Below are 19155 nucleotides of genomic sequence, written 5' to 3' on the forward strand. Positions count from 1 at the left end.
TGCCCTGTTGTGGGGTTCCTCCGTTCGTCTGGACTTGTTTTTATGTCCCCTTGAGGAGTTTTGTGTGTTTCGGTCAGGAGAGGTTAAGAGCTGCTTCTTACTCTGCCGCCATCTTAACCCAGAAGTCTCTATAAATACTTTTATATGTCCATTGCCAATGGTCTATTTGACTCAGGAGAAGTGGCTTTGAGCTTTGGGATTATAGGCAAGTAACTAAATTGCTCTGAACCTCAGGCTCTCCATCAATAAGATGGGAAGAATCAAACTTGTACTACCTAGCTCTTTGATGTTAGAAAATATGTTATATGAAAAAGAGTTGTATGAACAAAACACATAAAAACATATTAACTAAATACAAGGTAGTTTCAGAGGAAAGACATTAACATTTGGATAGATCAGTAAAGGCTTTGTGTAAAAAGTGATGCTTGAGGTGCATCTTGGAAGAAGAGACTGATTTTATGAGGCACGGGTAAGGAGTGAGATACAAAATCAATTAGGAGAACATTCCAGGTTTGGAGTTTTTTGTTATTCAATCATTTCAGTTATGTCTGTCTTTTCGTTACTTCACTTTGAGTTTTCTTGGCAAAGATACTGGAGTGGAGGCAAACAGAATTAAACTACTTGCCCAGGGTTGTATAGCTAGTACATGTCTGAGGCTAGATTTGAACTTGTAAAGATAAGTCTCTCTAATTACAGGCCCAGCACTATCCACAAAGTCACCAAGATGGGAAATGTAGTATTCTTTGTGAGCCTCTTAGAAAACACCAATTAAGCTGGATCACAGAGGGTGGGAGATCTGGATAATATCCAAAGAGGCTGGAATGATAGGTTGTGAAAGATTTTAAAAAGTAAGCAGAGAAATTTATATTTTACCCTATAGGTAATATGGAGCTATTGAAGTTGCTTGAGTAGAGGAGCTGATTCAATCAAATTTGCATTTAAGGAAAATTGGTGTGGAGGACTGATTGAATCAGAGACAGTCTTGAGGTGAGGAGATCTAGGAGGCTGTTGCAATAATTCTAGGTGAAAGGAAATGAGGGTCTGAAACTGTGTAATTAGTGAGAAGAGGTCAGATGAGAGATGTTTTAAGATGCAGAAATGACAAAATTTAAGGACCAATTGGATATGTGGGGTGACAGTGTGAAGAGTTGAGTACATTGCCAAATTATGAACTTGGGAGCCTAGAAAGATATTGGTGCCTTAAAAAGAAATAGTAAAGTTTCGAGGAGCGGGAGAGTTTTTCTAGAAATATGAGTTAAATTTAGAATGAGTTGAATTTGAGATATCTTGGGGGCATCTAGTTTGAAATGTATAATAAGTAATTGGTAATATAAGACTGAAGCTCAGAAGGGAGATTGGGGATATATATATATATATATACATATATATGCATATATATATTTGTAAGTCATCTATATAGAAATTTTAATTAAACTTAAGGAGCTGATAAAGTTACCCGGAAAGAAGAGAAGAGAAATATCAGAATGAACTATAGTTAGGGCATTTCATATATATATGCTATATGATATATATAATCAGCAAAGGAGACAAAGTTAAGGTCAGATAAGTAAAGATAACCAGAAGAGTGTAAAGGATTAAAACCCAGAGAGAAGAAAGTATTTAAGAGGAGATGGCGGTCAACAGTGTCAAGTACAGCCCATAAGTCAAAGAAAACGAAGACTGAGAAAAGACCATCAGATCTGGCAATTTTGTTGGTAACTTTGGAGAGAGACGTTTTAATTCATCTGTGAAATTAGATGCTAAATTGCTGAGGGTTGAGAAATGAGGGAGAGGAAGTGAAGATATTGAGTGTAGAATGCTTTTCTAAGGCTTCTGATATAAAGAGGAAAGATAGATAATGAAAGCTTGAGAGGAAATAAGGGTCCGGTGAATATTTGTCAAGAATGAGGGACATGAGGATGTTTAAAGCCAGTAAGATAGAAACCATTAGATAGGGAGAGGCTGACATTTTGAGATAGAGAGATGATGAGATTCTCAGTCTATTGAAGATTTGAGGACATAAGAATAAGAAGTGCCCATGTAGACATGTAAACCCAGCAAGTTTATGGTCTGCTTCATTATCAGAGACTGGAAGTGGGGAATGTTATAAAGGGGTTTTTAGATGAAGAGAATGGGAGAAGAGAGAACTCACATTGAATAATCTCATTTTCTCATTAAAGTAGGAAGAGAAGTTATAGAAGTATCTCTAAAGGAAGAGAAATTCTGGAATAACTTCTAGGGGGAGTAAGAGAATCAATTAGGGAGAAATAAAAGGATTGCTGCTGCTATAGGGAGAACCCTGTTGAAGTTAGATGAATTTTATTGTTTGCACTATGATTAGGTGTGCATATATATTTTAATGTTTGCACAATGATTAGATGTGCATGAATAGTGGAAGTAATTCAGAGCTCAGGTTTAGCAAAAGATGAATGGCACAGGACAAGAAAGAGAAATATACCAGACCAGAGAACAGTATATCATTGAAATGGTTATCTAGAGTCAAGATTGGAAAGGGAAAAAAAGCAACTGAAGTCAGAGTAAAGCTAATAAAAAATGCTGAGAAAGAACTGAGAAGTACAGATATTAGAGGTTTCACAAGAGGGAATAGGTTTAAGAGGGATAAGGAAGAAATAGAATATAGGAAATTTAGATCATACAGAATAATGGTACACTTTCTAATGAAGGAATTAAAACCCTTGTGCTTAATGGTGAAAGTTAGTTTTAACATCTATATATTTGATTGAGATGAAAGGAAGAAGAAGGCCATGGAAGTTAAGTAGGTTGAAGAGTTGGGAAGTTAGGGAGTTTGCAAAAGCATTTATGTAAAAGTTAATGACATGAGTGAGAATTTCTCCCATCCTTATGAATACAGTTAATATAAGACTAGAGATAATTATATGAATTAGAGATAAAAAGAATTTCTGGTTAGTTTTCCTGCCTGATTATTGATTAAATGAGTTAGGAAAATCCCATGCATTTTCCATGGAGAAAAAAAAAATTCTTTCTCAAATAGATTTGTGACTTCCTTTGTGTTAGTAGCTCCTGTTACTATCTACAACTGTTTTGTCACTTATAATCCTAGAAGAAAGGTTAAGTGACTTGCCCAGGTCATCATATGTCAGAGGTAGGATTTAAACTCATATTTTCCTGACTTCAAGACAAGGTGTCTTCCCTTTCCAACTCATTGCTTCTTCCTCAAATATCTACTGCCATTTTATGTAATTCATAATTGCAAATATTCTATTTCCAGGTGTAAAAATGTATTTTTTCTTTTCTACAAGGAAGTAGAGGGAACGAGAGAGCAGAGAAATAGATCTGTTTTAGAACATTTATTAGGGTGTTTTTTTTCCTCTTCAGATTTAGTTCTTATGCTTTATTGTACTTAGCGCACATTAGGGTACATGACACATTTGCTAGGGATACCCCAAAAGATTTCTGTTCTTATTTTTTAAAGTACTCAATGATAAAGACAATTTATTCACCAAAGTGAAGAAACAAAATATTAGATATTTAAAGAAAATTACAACTAGATTTTGCTTAAAATGCAAATATAAAGGGGGCAGCTGGATGGCTCAGCGGATTGAGAGCCAGGCCCAGAGACGGGGGTCCTGAGTTCAAATCTGACCTCAGATACTTACTAGCTGTGTGACCCTGGGCAAGTCACTTGACCCACATTGCCTAGTCCTTACCACTCTTCTTAGAATCAATAAATGGTATTGGTTCTAAGGTGGAAGGTAAGAGTTTTAAAAAAAATAAAATATAAAATGAGGCAAAATACCACTTTTTAATTAAGAGGTCCATAATATGCACAATGTTCTATACACACTTATGCTCATACTTGTTATATATATAATAAATAAATATACATATATATGTGCACACATTCTTCCATATCTTGACCTTCCCCATCAAGAGTCAGCATAAGAAATTAAATGGGAATTTTTTTAAGTTTTATCTTTATTTTATTTTAATAACAGATATATACATGTTTTCCAAATTTATATGATTCATGTTGTCTCCCTCTTTTTTTCCCTTCCTCCTCCCAGAGTTTTTCCATATTAGGGATCTATACTTCTAAGGCACATGATGTTGAAGGGATATCTATATATTTTATATATATCTAGTGAATGTTCTATTAATATAAGGCATTTTTTATTTTAGACATTTTTAAGGTGTGCGGGAAGCTTATACAATGCCAAAATAGAGCATGTAGACTTTACAACTGATATAGAAGAAACTAGGAATAAGATTAACCAGTGGATGAAGGATCAAACAAATGGTAAGTGTCCATTTTTTTTAAAAATTACAAAACTTGCCAGAGTTACACATAAATAATAAGATCTGAATTAAACCTGGAAAATTCTTTAATGGGTAAGAGAAACCTCTTCTTATTCATAGGAGTTAATGCTATCATTTAGCATCACTAAACTATTTTATATTCTTTACTTTGTTACCTCAGTGCTTAGGAAATTTCCTTTCACTTAGTAGTTGCTTTTAAGTGCTAGGCAGCTAAGAGTTACACTAGAAAGAATGCTGGATCCAGAGTCTGGAAGACTCCTCTTGAGTTCAAATATGGCCTCAGACACTTACTAGCTGTCTGACTCTGGGAAAGTCATTTGATCCTATTTGTCTCAGTTTTCTCATCTGTAAAATGAATTGGAGAAGGAGATGGCAAACCACTCCAATATCTTTGCCAAGAAAACCCTAAAAGGAGTCTTGAAGTAAAATTAACAAGTAAACATATAATGACCAACTGACTATCTTCAATGTGTCTCAGAGTAAGAGCAATAAATGAAATCATCAATATTCATCTATACCTTAGCCAGAAAGAAATAATATTGAGAGGCTGTCTAGTCATAAACTAGATCTCATTTTTGCCCCAAAGTGTTCTGTTTCCTTAGAAAGTCTTCCACTGCTTTACTGACCTAAACTTTGTATATTCTATCTCTTCTTATATATTACCTGATCTAAACCTATTCCATTTTGTTGAGACTTCCTCTCCTGTTCAGTTCTTTCTCAAGACATTAGCCTTGCTCTTCTGACTTCACGTGCTTTTTTTCCCTTTCTAATCTTGACCCTAGTTAGCCATGTCAATCAAACACTGTCCTCTACCCCAGAATCTCTCTCTTCCTTATTTTGTGTCATTCATCTTTTGCCTTATCTTAGTCCTGGATTACTTCTACTATCTACCTCCTCTACTTACTTCTAATCAGAGGCTGTTGAATATGAGCTGGAGGGATTCCCCAAAGGTTGATGATCAGAAACATTAAAACTCATTTAACTTTAATTGGCCTTTCTTTTTACCTGAGAGTTGTTCATGTCTCAAAGAGATTAAATTATTTACCTGGGTCACACAATTGAAATATGTTAAAACAGGTATTTACGTACAGGTGCTCCTGACTCCAATTACAGTATTCTATCCCTTATGGCATTCTGGCTTGCTGATCTTAAGGAGGAACCTGGGATTAATTTGTAATTGAGCTTAAGATCTTGAATTTTTAGAGAAATGAATTTCTGACCCAATCTAGATATTGTGCTGTTATGAAACATTTGTGAATAAAATTATTTTCTTTTTTTAAACTTAAACTCCCCAAAAGAGCTGATTTTTTAAAATTCTGCATTCAGCAAATATCACTCCAAACCAATTCTGTGTACACTAAAATAGAAAAGGATGCTTGCATATAAAACTGCAAATCTCAATGGCATATATTAAAAGGGAATTTTGGGAGATCCTGTATGATGAATGTAACTGGTGACCAGTGTTTAGCATAACCTGATCTGACAGGATATCTCCCTTTGGGACAGAGAACACAGATGGAAGCTTCTCATTCTTCAGCCAGTATAAATAGGTGGAAGGAACTATAACTATCTGTAACAGATGCCGAGGTACCCCTTAGGAGATGGAATAGACTTTTGGCTAGGACTTGGTTCTACCTAGCCCTCCAATGGTTTCCTCTTCTATACACAGACAGCTAACTTGGAAAAGAGATCAAAACAGAAGCCTGGGAAATTTTTCTATACCCAGTCTGGGAACAATCTCAATCCAGGATAACCTCCAATCATCAAATCTTCTTCTTTTAACAACAAATCTGATTGCTATTAATCTTTTATGATGGTTTAATTAAAAAATGTATGATGATTACATTGGATCAGAAAAGAGGGTAGTAGGAATCCCTGACTAGCACCCAAATCAACCACAAAGTCTTCTGCCCTTGGCCACAGCCCTTGGAAATCCTCTCTATCTAAATGTTCTCCTAATATTAGCTAACTCTAGGCTAAGTAAATGAAGCAGAGTCTCTGGGTTGTTAGCTGATCAGGTTGAGAGGTATGCTGAAGCTTTAATCCATTCACCCTTCGGGCTAACCCTCAAGGCAAACTGATAGTTCGATTGACCACACAGGTCACAAAATTGATTTCAGGGATCAGGAACTGTTGGCCCCCAGAACCCTTCTACCACTAACATTCCATCTCTTTTCCCTGCTTTCTTTGTTCCTGCACATTTCTATGCATTGTTTTGCCAAATCCCTCTCTTCAGTCATCCCCTTTCAATAATTCCGACCTTCCCAATGTTGGTTTTCGTGAACTTTAATACTTACCTTTAACCTTACTCTTATTCTATTAACTAATTCCCCAGAATAAAAAACTTCCTTCTACTCTATGTTATTATATAGTCTATTTAACTCTTCCTAGTCTAGGGTACTCCCCAGGAAAGATATAGTTGAGTAAGCATTTGTTAGCATTTACTATATGCTAGACACTGTGCTAACCATTGAAGATACAAAGGAAAGCAAAAAATAGCACCTGATCTCAAGGAGCTCACAGTCTAATGGAAGAGACAATGGGAGAGATAACATGAAAACAAGTGTGTAGAAACAAGATATGATACAATGACACCCCCGTATCATAAATTCAACATTCTACTTTCAAAGTTGCTCTTTTTATTTGTATATCCTTCTTGAAGTGATACCTCCTAATCATATTACACAGTTTTTAAAAGGGATTTGAACAAAGTATGTAATAAATGTTTGTGGAAGGAATAATAAAGTGTAGTTATTATCTCCATAAAAAGGGAGGTAAACACTGGGAAAAGTTGGGAAAAAGTGTAAAATTATTGCAGTTTTGAATATCTTATAATCAGAAGAACTGAGTTTCATGTCTATTTTTCTCACAAATGATGTGACTGGGAATGAATTACTTCAATCCTCTGACCTAATTTTCCTGATTTTTAAAATGAGAAAATTAGACTTATTGACCATCAAGTTTCTTTCTAGCTCTAATATATGATTCTGGATGAATTGTGGCTACATAATAGCAGAGGCCTTTGTTTCCACCACTTTACTGAAACATTATAATAAAATAACTAGCATTTATATAGCACATAGAAGTTTGCAGTTAATGTTGTCTCATTTGATCCTCACAATAGTTTTGCGTAGTAGGTATTGTTATTATTTTCCTCATTTTACAGCAAGGAAGCTGATGCTTACACTCCATGGTGACATTAAAAAACTCAAACATAGTCTTTGCCTTCTAGTATTTTGTAGTCTACCTGGGAAAATAAAAACATAAAATTTGATAAATTCAAAAGCAATACAAAAAAAATCCCAACAGGTTAGTTTAAAAATATGAGGATCATCACTAGGCAATATATAGTTAATTGCTAAAGGACACATAAAATAACATTGGAAAGAAAAGCAAAATGAATTAATTTGTTACCTTGCCTCATCTGAACATTGGCTGAAATTTGGTCACTAGCTATTGAATAGCTTAAATACACTGCTCTCGTGAAAATGAGAGAGAGAGAGAGAGAGAAAGAGAGATTATAAGATTATTTTTCTCCTAGGGGTGACCTGGTTGTCTGTTCATAATTAGGTAAAGACTAGACTTCATAGTTAAATAAAAGGGCACCAGATTCTCAGTTCTTTACAACATACTTCTATAGTTTGATGGATTTATAATCTCATTCACTTCCTTTGGTGGTGCAGCTTTCAGCCCATCTACATTTCCTCCTTCTCTGGGACTCTTGTTCATATACTTCATAGTAAAAACTCTATAGAAGATTCACTAACATAACAGAGGCCCTCCTCTAGATGTCTTGATATTGTGTAGGTACCAGCAGAACATGTGAGCCATCCATAACTGTTACTTATTCATTATATGTCCAATCCATATATTTTTCCTCCTCATTTATCTCTTTTACAATTACCTTTACATCACTGCTGCAATAAAATTCTCTGTGGGTAATAAATTAAATCCTACATGTGCCTCGTTGTTTCCTTTTGAATCATTCACTACCATAATTCTTTGGCAAGGGTTGTATTTCATGACTCATAGCCACACAACATCACTGGAAGATGATTGATGCTAAAAAGGTATGCTTTTATGTCAAGGAATCACCAGCATCCTGTAGTTTCTCAGATTTTGTGAAACCCAACTTAACAACTATGTATTTACTACTTTTCTCCTCATACAAATATTAGTAATTGGTTTGCATCTTAATAAGTATATCAATCTAGTGGCAGCTAGGTGGCTTCGTGGATTGAGAGCCAGACCCAGAGACAAGTTCAAATCTGGCCTCAGATACTTCCTAGCTTTATGACCCTGGGCAAGTCACTTAACTTCCATTGCTTAGCCTTTACCACTCTTCTGCCTTAGAGTCGATATACATTATTGATTTTAAGGCAGAAGGTAAGGGTTTTAAAAAAAAGTATATCAATTTAATATATGCATTTAAGAAATGAATCTTAATCTCAAAGTTCCTTGTGGATTAAACAATTTGTCTTCTTGGTCTTATCTTCTCCAGGCTAGGCACAGTGTTCTATATTATTAAATCTATATAATATATTGGATTTTAATAATATAATATATAATCAATATGTAGTATTTATTGATGAATATATATGTGTATACATACATACATATACATATACATATATATATGTATATATATATATATATATATATATATATATATAAATCATGGACAAATTAGCTTTAGCCCCGAATTGAAAAAACCAATAATTTATAATATATGCTCCGAAGTTAGAACAATATGTGAGGCCTTCAAAGTCTTGTGATTTTTAATTTTCTTCTCTCTGACCATGAACACAAGTGTATTCTGAGTCATGCTGGAATTTAATTCTAAAATTGACTCTTTGTGGTACATTTGTTCTTCCTTACTACTTATTCATGAATCTGGATCTAATGAACACTAGTGTGTATTCCTTCCCTGTGTTTCTACAATGATCTTTCTATTGACTAATTTCTAGCAGGGACCTGGCAGGGACTAAGGGAACTCAACCCTGCCTTGCTACATACACCCTCAAATCAAGCATCTTTCAGACTTGGTCAGCCTATAATATAATAATAGTCTATCTCCCTATCTCATAAAGTATTTCTAAAGTTTAAACAAGATCAGATGTGCAAAAATCCTTTTTAACAATAGAAAAATATATAAATGTAACTCATTGCATTTATTAAACTGTTTAATTCCGAATCTAAGATTGTGAAGATTTCAGAAGGTTCCTGATTACCAAAGAAGTATTTTTTTCATCATTTTTTAAGCTGAGCAGAGCCAAAATGGTAGTTGGAATTTTGAATATTGTAATCATTAAAAGCTACACTAAGAGTAATCTTATTGAAAAAGTCTTATTGGAAAAGTTTTATCTTATTGAATATTACCATCTTATTGAAAATTACATATTTACTTTTTTCTTCAATGTCTTTGAAAAGGTAAAATCAAGAATATCTGTCCACCAGATAGCATTAGTTCTTCAGCAGTAATGGTGCTGGTAAATGCTTTATACTTCAAAGGGAAGTGGGATGGAGCATTTACTAAAAGTCAAACTTTAACTTGCCGCTTCAAGTCCCCCAAGGTATGTGAATCTCTCTTACATTTATGATGCCTTTCATTATTTATCTTTGTCTAAGCATTGTGTTCTGAGAGTCAATGACCACTCTCATTCTTCTGCATTATCAAAATTAGGAGGTCATGTGCTTGTAGGGTCAAATTCTAAAACTTTCTACCTTTATGTTTCTACCTTTATTCATTTAACAAACATTTATGGGAAGGAAAAAAAGTTTTTGTTCATTGAACAACATCAAATTAAAAAATAAAAACAATTCACCCAATGATTTATTAATCACTCTACTCTGCTCTTGGAAAATATTTAAAATTAGATTAAAAAAACCACCTTTTTCCTTAATTGAACTTATACTTTGTGCAGCAAAGAAAGAGACTGATAATTCTTCAAGGTATTTCAAGTAATCATATATGACCAACCTTATTTTAAAAATAATTTACTTGAGGCAAGTTGAAAATGTCAACTCTTGATTTTTGAAATTTCAGACTATTTAAAATTTACAACTACATACAGAAGTCTTCTACTTTTTACTATTTATCATCTAATTACAGGATCTAGTAAATTACCAGGAAACTGATTTTTTAAAAAAAAATTTCTTTTTAATTATGGATTTAATCAAACAACAAGTACAGTTATTTTAACATACAAAGAGGAATAAAAAAGATGATATGAAACTGAACTTCTATAAATGTACGGTTTATATTAATAAATTCCCCCCTTATATAGTTAGACACATTTCTTATAGCACATTTGCCAATGGAATATGTAATATATGTGAAAAACAAATCATATTTGCCCAACGTAGTCAGGTACCTGTGAGAGTCTGGAGGTTTGGATGAAGTTGAAAAAGATTCTGTTAGATTACTATTATAGGAAGGGTATGGGATTTACTCCCTCTATCTGGCCCCCACCTTTAGATGTGAGTAGCAATGGATGTTACCAGCTATTCTCTTCCTCTTTCCATTGAACAGAACCTACTATCTGGACATTACCTTAAGTTCTACCATTGCAAAAGTATTTCTGTGTTCCTATTGTGCATGAAAAATAGTGCTAATGCAATAATTTGTACTTGTATTGAATTTAAGTTCACACAGAAGAAAATTTAATTTAAAAATTATTAATATGTTCCTAAAAATACCTTATTCCCTATAGTGAGGTGATAGCAGATAACAATGTCAATTGATTCACTTTTCACCTAAGGGGCAATAGACTCCTGAATTAAACTCTTACCCTGCTTTGCAGTATTTATTAAAAAAAAATTTAAATCAATGTCAATCCATATTCTCTATCATTTTCCCCAGAAGTCTCGAGTCAGGAGGTGAAAAGGAGGAAAAGAACTCATTTTTTCCTGACATTCACACAGGAAAGGTCTATCTTCTCTCTCTTTGTTACTGTTATATTCAATAATCTGGGAAGAGATGGATGCCACCTTGACTGACAGGGATGGCAGTTGAGAGACTTGGAATGTTCCCAGGTGCTGTGAGCCAGGGGCAAATGTTGGTTGGCCCCACCCTATATATACCCCCTCACAGCTACATTGAGAGAGGTCTCTGGACTCAGAGGCTGAGAACTGGAGATCACAGATCTCTGCAAGCCTCTGTGGTGCTATCTGGGAGTGTGTGGCTGAAGGGTGATGCTGGGAGGTAGAAGAAGAAGAGGGTAGGAATAAGCCTGAATCTATTTCCTGCTAGACTGTGAGAGCTAGTGAATCATCAACACTATTGGTGAGAGAGCTGAGAGAACAAAGACCATCAATACATCTGCAGCAATAGCCTTCTCTATTCTCTGGTTTGGCTGTGGCCAAGTCCGGCCAGAGATAGGAGAAGTGAAATCTCCCGCCTCCACCAGATCAGTAGCCTCCAGCCCTGATTGTTAATTAGTCTAATAGATAATAGATCAATAGGTTTTCCAATCCCCAATTCTTGACCTTGTTATTTTTTCCCTATTTATAGATAAAGAGTGTTCAATAACAAGTACCTTCCTGAGTGGTCTTTCTATCAAGGCCCTTGGGAAGGGAGTCAAATGCATTCAGATCCTGAATGTTATCCAAGGCTGATCAATAGCCCAATACTAATTTATTCAACCCCAAGTTGGGCCTGGAAAGGTTACCCATCTATCTAACCTCTCAAGGGTCCTTGTTTACGCAGCTGTTAAAGGAATTCTAACAGGTTATCAACCAAACCTGTTAGAGAGAAGGGGATAATTTATAGCAGCAACCAGGGTGACAGGAGTAGGTGTTCCTCCCGCCAACTGCAGCTGAGGAGATCATAGATAGATACACATCATCACCATCATTATACATCTATCTCTCTCTATACTCCCTTATTTCTATAACATTACTCTGCCTATATCCTCACAAATAATGAACCACAAAACAGAGCACAACTAAGATCAATCACACTTTTGTCTAAATCAACTATGATAGTAATAAAGATAAATGTATGAACCAGATTTACAGAACAGGAAAGCTTTGGAATAAATGTCCACTGTTTTCAGTAGAAATAAAGAGAGAAGGAAGACAGCTATTTTTATATCTGGAATTTATTATCCTAAACCTGTCAGTATTGATCATGCATCATCTCCTTGGTGTCTCTGCTATCCCATCTTCCTACTGAAAGCAGAAAGGGCTCCGGGGCCCAGAGCTCCAGCAGTCACTCCATAGCAGCGATATCAACTCAGCAACCGTTTTCTCAATAACTAGTTTCCTTCAGTAATTCATCTCAGTAACTAGTTTTTCAATATTAAAATAAAAAGATTCTATTTATACCAACAGAACTTTATCTCCTATTATGCCTTTCTCTATCTCTGAGAGGCTCCATGGGTTGCATCAATTATCATGTATTAATTTCTTTTAAGTTGTTAATATTTTAGGCAGTTGCTTGCTCACAAAGCAACCAAATAAAATCTCCTTATATAGGATGTCTTCTGGGATCCCTAAAATCTCATGTACCATGAATATCATTAGAATTGATGAAAAATAGACATAAATATAGTCTTATTTTATTTTTTCTCATAAAAATACTGGTTAAATGCTATTTGTTCATTTCTTCAAATTAGAAATTTTAAGAAAATTATGCAGGACCTAGTAAAATGAAAAGTTAATGAAAGCTGTATTCCTAAATAGCTTCCTATATTCTTGTTTCTTTTTCTTCATTGACTTCTGAATGCAATTCACACTGAAATCTAAGACAATGTGATTGTGTCTACCTAGACCTGTTACAGTTTTAGGCATATTAGCTATCTGGGTGGAATGAGGAGAAACCAGTGCACAGACCTTGGTATGTAGAGAGAAACTAGGTATGGAATCCCAGGAGGAATTGTTTCCTTGTGCTTGATTTAAATGAACTGGATTGGGCACAATATCATATGAACATGTGCAAATAGTTGCTTATTCTAAAAGTTAATGCATAATGGGACAAATTGGCCACATAAGTGTTCTTTTAGGAACAATGAATGGATTATTCAGACTTTGGGTAATAATGGTCCTCTCTATCCCACCCCACCCCATACTAACCCAGAGAATAAGATTTAACTTGTGATTTAACTGGTACAGAGAATTCTTAATAAAAGAGATCTCTCTACAGATACAATAAGGCTCCTACTCAGCAGCTTACATTTTAAGAGATTGGCTGGGGTGTTGAAAAGTTAAGTGACTTGCCCATGGTCTCAATTTGTGCCAGAGGTGGAATATGAAACGAAACATCTTTTGGGGCATTTTCTGCGCTTTTAATTTAATTTAATTTTAATTTTACACCAATCTTGGTGGAAGAATTGGTTCTTCTTCTTGACTAGGACAACTCTTCTATTTGTGCTGTTCATCTCATTCCCTCCCATCCTCTTCCTCCTCCTCCTTCCTCCTTCCTTCTTCCTATTCTTTTTCTTTTTCTCTTCCACCTTCTGCTCTTCCTCTTTTTCTCTCATGTTCTGTTCCTTGTTTTCTATATCCTCCTGTCTCCAAGCATGTACAGCCTTCTCCCATTCTTCAAAAAAAGAGGAAAAAAACCCTTTGTATTACCCTTTCACACTTTGCTCCCATGTCTCTCCTCCCTTTCACAATCAGATTCCTAGGAGGGTAAACCTATCAACATTCTTTGCTTTCATTTCTTCATTTCCAATTCAGTTCTCAGCTCCTAGTAATTTGGCTTCCTCCTACCAGTAGAGTGAAACTGCCTTCCCCAAAGTCACTAACAATCCCTTAATTGCTAAATCCAGTCATTTTAGTACTGATTCTAGCCTACTTTTATGTACAAACTTCACAATGTTCCCCACATATTTGGCATTCCAGCCTAACTGCCCTATTTCCTGTGCTCCCTTTACATCATATTCCATTTCTTGCCTCTCTCACTTTGCATAAGTTACCCTCCATACATAGAATACTCTGCCCTCCTCAGCTCCCTTTCTTGGAATTGCTGGCTCCTTCTAGGTTCAGGTCAGGTGAATAGGCACAAAAGACTTCTCCCAGCTGTTAATGCCCATAACCCCTTATTACTTCGGTTTTATTTTGTGTATATTTTGTACTGACTTACCTTTATGCATGTTTTTCCCCTTCAAGTAGAATGTAAACATCTTGACAGGGGGGTACCACTTCCTTTTTATCTTTCTATATTTAGCAAACCTGCCAAAATCTCTGGCAAGCTTAGAAATTTAATAAATTCTTGTCAAATTGAATTTGAATCACAGGAATAGGGACAAGAATAGGACATTGTTATTTCTTTATTCTACATGGCAAAAGGCTCCTAAGAATCATAGAGAAAATATTTCTGAGATGTCCTAAGTATACTCTATTAAGAATAGGAGTAAGAAGGAACAAAGGTTTCTTTTTTTTCAAAGACCACTAATGTGATACATGATGGTATACATGAAAATAAATACATCTCTTCATTATTTAAAATGGACATATCACTCCTGTGTATGGTACATTACCAGACTGTTGATTCCATAAGTAAAGATTTTCCAAAGATTTTGACTACAAGGTAAATTCCAAACTTAACTATAAAGTGAAGAGTTAAGTCTTAGCTCTAATATTTTATTCCATTAAAGAAAACAAAAGACCCTCCCTATTATAGAAGCATAGGTGAACAGAATGAATTCTTGAAGGAGTCAAGTATTATAGACATAGGTTCAGCTGGCATACAATGTGATAATATACATTTCACAGAACCATCTAATAAATCAAAATTGTCTCATTATATTCATTTGATGAACATTTACTAGGCACCTGCTATGTATGCATACACCACTATGGAGAATAAAAAAAGGAAGTCCCTGTCCTTAGAGTTTATTATTTAAGAGTGTATACATTTGGGCCCAGTTGTTTTGGTTATTCTGCTTGAATACTGTGCAACTATATTAATTCATTTGATAAAAATATGAGGTCTCCATCACATTTTAATAGTTACGAAGAGGGACTGCATTTCTAAGTGTTTAAATCATGTCACAGCCCTCCCCCGACCCCCTCCACCCCCACCCTGTCATGTTATCCCAAACCGAACACCTCCAACTTATCTCATACTGTTCCCAAGATGACTCTCCCTTTTCCTCATTCAGAATAAGAAAATGAAGATTCTCTGCTTATTTTACTTTTTAAGGCATGAGCCATAAAATAAGTGTAAGATCAAAAGATTCACTCAAAGATGATACTAATTTACATGACAGGAGCAAAATTCCAGTGACAATGTTTTAATTCACAAGGAACTGAATTGTGGAACTGATGATAAGATACAGTTCAGCTCTGGACTACACTTATTATGTTCCAAGGATTTTAGTCAGTAGAATAGGAATGGTCATGGAATGTGCCATTATGCTAGGGGAAAGGAAAGCAAACTCAAGATTGTATTAAATTTTCCTTCAGTGATCAGTGGATTAGCTTCCAATATCACACAATAAAGTTTAACTATTCTTCCTGGAAATACTTACTGAAGGAGGAATCCATTTATTGAGAAAGTTTATATTAATAAAAAAAAAAGTTTAAGTTCTTGTAATTGGGTCTTGTTTAGACTTGGGAGCATAACTGCTCACAGAAGTGTTAAGAGGCTTTTTTATTGTTAAACTGCAACATACAGGGTTTAATACAACAAAAACAATTTAAGTGAAAAGTAATAAACTGAACAATAAACCCGTGAAACAAAATACTTTCCACTGGAAATGTGTTAGGATGAATAAGGGGCTTAGTTGCCATCTTACTGCAATTACATGTTTTCTGTAATCATGCAGATGTAAATGGAACTTTGAATGATTTCATAAATGAAAAAAAGTCCATTTCCTGCAGACTCATTTCACAAGGTAGCCATTTCAGCTTAGAGAACAAAACTATTCAAGAAATTCTCCATGTGTTTTTGTTCATTTTCAAAACCATAAACCTTAATCTGCTCCTTCTTGACAATGCCAACCTCCAGGAGGAACTGGTCATCTTGCAGTTGGATAACCTCACCCTGTTCCTGATGTTCAATCACAGTACCATTACAAGCAAATTTCTTTTTGAAAGCTTTCACAAGTTTCTTTTTCTCATAATTATCTGCAATTCCCTGAACAATAATCAGTGTTTTTTTGTCTTTTCATTGGTGGATTTTTATATGAATGTAATCCTCAGTCCCTGGCGGGAGTAAGTCGTCACCCTTAGTTGCATCAGCAAAGGGGTAGAAAGATTGGAGGCTCAATGGATAGTGGACATGTGATATTAGTGAGAGGCAGGTGAGGGGATAAAATGCCTGAGGGATACACCATGGAAGACCTTGTATCAGGAGGCTGTGGGGATGAGGAAGGTGAGATAAATAAGGAGAGCTGGCAGCCAGGGCTAGAGCCCAGGGGAGCCAGGTGGTGGGTGACAATGGTGCGGGGTAGGGGCAGCAGAGCTAGCAGCAAGCAGAGGAGACCAGAAGAAGGAGGTGGTGCTGGGGCTTCTCAGGAACATAGGTTTCAACTATTTTCTTTTCATTTTCTCTTCAGTGCCCTGGGAAAACAGTCAATCTCATGCATCAAGAGCGCAAGTTTAACATGTCTTTGATTAGAGACCCGGATATGCAGGTCCTTGAGCTCAGATATGTTGGTGGGATAAGCATGTACATACTACTACCTGAAAATAGTCTATCAGAGGTAAGCCATGTTGAATGTGGAACATACAAAGAAAATTGATTACTAATGACTTCGTTGACGATATAATTATTTTAATTTAAAACAATTGTATTGGTTTAGAGCAGTGATAGTGAACCTATGGCACTCAGAGAGCTCTCTGTGGGCACTCAGCCACCCCCCACAGCCCCAGAATTCATTACCAGAAAGGCAGAGAGACTGGGCAGAGCTGCTTTCCTCCCGTCTCCACCATGCCTGATGAGATTTTTCTCACATCATATGCCCCTTTGCCTAGTAAGGGGGGGCAGGGTGTACCCAGCATGTGGAGGGAGGGGCATGGCACACAGTCTCTGGGGGTGGGTGGGCATGGCACTTGGTTTGGGGCTGGGGTGGGCTGGGCTGGCTCTTCAACTCTGAAAGGTCTGCCATCACTGGTCTAGAGTTTCGAACATCCACACAGGATTATTTGTGAGGATTAAAGGCAATAATGTTTGTGAAAGTCATCTGAAAAGTATAAAAGGTCTTACAGAAAGATTATCACAGAAAAATGATACAGATCTGTTGAAGAACTGTGATTTTGGCAGTGTGTTTGCTGCTTAAAGTACAACAGGTAGGTGTTAGAGATACCCTACCTGTCTCAGAAACTTACTTGTTGAATGACCTTGGGAAAGTAACTTAACCTCTCTGTGCCTTAATTATCTGAAAAATGGGAATAATAATAGCATCTACCACACTGGCTTGTGATATTCAAATGAGATAACAGATGGAGAGCCTCTTGCCAACCTTAGAGCACTATATAAATGCTAGCCAAATGGTCTTTGAGAGTTATAGTTTTGTCTCTCTTTGCATCCTTAATGCTAAGCACAACTGCTGGTTCAAAGTAAGTAATAAATGCTTGTTGATTGATTGGTCCAAAATAAATTAATCAACCCAAGAACTAACTAGGTGATAAACTTCTCTAACTGATGGAAGTCAGTTCCCAGATAACTGGGCAGAGACTACTTTTACCTTGATAGGAATAGAAAGGGCTTATGTTTCACTAGAATACATTTCAAAAGCCAAATTCTGTCACTTCCATTCCATGGTTAGATTTCAGGGGAAGACTTGAATGGAGGATATATATTTAAATTTTATTTTGGTTAATGGCAATAATGGCAATGATATAATCAAAAATTTACGTGCTTTAAAGTCTACAGAACATTTTGCCTACATTATCTTTTGACATTTCCAATGACGTTGTGATAAAGGCATGGCAAGTATTAGAATACCTATTTTACAGATGAAAAAAGTGAGGCTCCAAGAAGCTAGAGATTTACTTAAAGATATGAAAGCCACAGTCACTAAGTGTCAGAGACAAGATTTAAATCCAACCTCCTGACTTGAAATCTAGCATTCATTTCTCAATATCACAGATATTTATTTTTAATCAGGAATGGATTCCTTATAGATTTATAGACCAGCTTCTCTTTCATAGGCCAACAATTTTCTTGAAAACCAGCAGTCCCTTATCCATCCTGAGTCTCAGTGCTCTAAATCATGGTGATGACTTGAAACTAGATTTTAAACTTAAGAAAACAAAATCTGCACTCCTGCCCTATTTATTGAAATCAATTGGTTTGTATATTTCATGATCACATGATTAAAATGGTCTATGAACTCTCTCCAGGTTGAAAATAAATTGACCTATCAGAATTTAATGGACTGGACCAGCCCCAAAAGAATGCAGTTGCAGTCTGTGGAAGTGTTTGTTCCTCGTATCAGGATTGAAGAATCTTATCAAATCAAGAGATATTTACGAGCTTTGGGAATGACATATGCCTTTGATGAATCAAAAGCAGATCTTTCAGGAATTGCCTCAGGAGGACGTTTATATTTATCAAAAATGATGCACAAATCCTTCGTAGAAATTAATGAAGATGGCACTGAGGCAGCATCTGCCACTGGAAATGTCATTGTAGAAAAGCAGCTCCCAAATTCTACTTTATTTAGGGCTGATCACCCATTCCTGTTTTTCATCAAAAAGAATGACATCATTTTGTTTGCTGGTAAAGTTTTATGTCCTTGAAAGCTAGGGGATGGAGAGAGAGAGAGAGAGAGAGAGAGAGAGAGAGAGAGAGAGAGAGAGAGAGAGAGAGAGAGAGAGAGAAAGGGAGAGAGAAAGGGAAAGAGAGAGAGAGAGAGAGAGAGAGAGAGAGAGAGAGAGAGAGAGAGAGAGAGAGAGAGAAAA

General features: G+C 35.8%; 1 protein-coding gene and 1 pseudogene across 2 annotated transcripts in view; one reads left to right on the forward strand and one right to left on the reverse strand.

Annotated features, from left to right (window-relative positions):
* Positions 1-18993, forward strand: part of SERPINB7 (serpin family B member 7) — a 29850-nt gene extending 10857 nt beyond the window's left edge. For both annotated transcript variants that reach the window (XM_044657911.1, XM_044657912.1), the window contains exons 4-7: positions 4162-4279; positions 9730-9872; positions 16806-16952; positions 18595-18993. In XM_044657911.1, the coding sequence (XP_044513846.1) occupies positions 4162-4279; positions 9730-9872; positions 16806-16952; positions 18595-18993 (807 nt within the window). The remainder of the gene's footprint in view (positions 1-4161; positions 4280-9729; positions 9873-16805; positions 16953-18594) is intronic.
* On the reverse strand, positions 16157-16770 carry LOC123232555 (annotated as a pseudogene).
* Positions 18994-19155: the final 162 nt, after the last annotated feature.

This window comes from Gracilinanus agilis, chromosome 1 (genome assembly GCF_016433145.1).
Source record: "Gracilinanus agilis isolate LMUSP501 chromosome 1, AgileGrace, whole genome shotgun sequence".
Lineage (NCBI taxonomy): Eukaryota > Metazoa > Chordata > Mammalia > Didelphimorphia > Didelphidae > Gracilinanus > Gracilinanus agilis.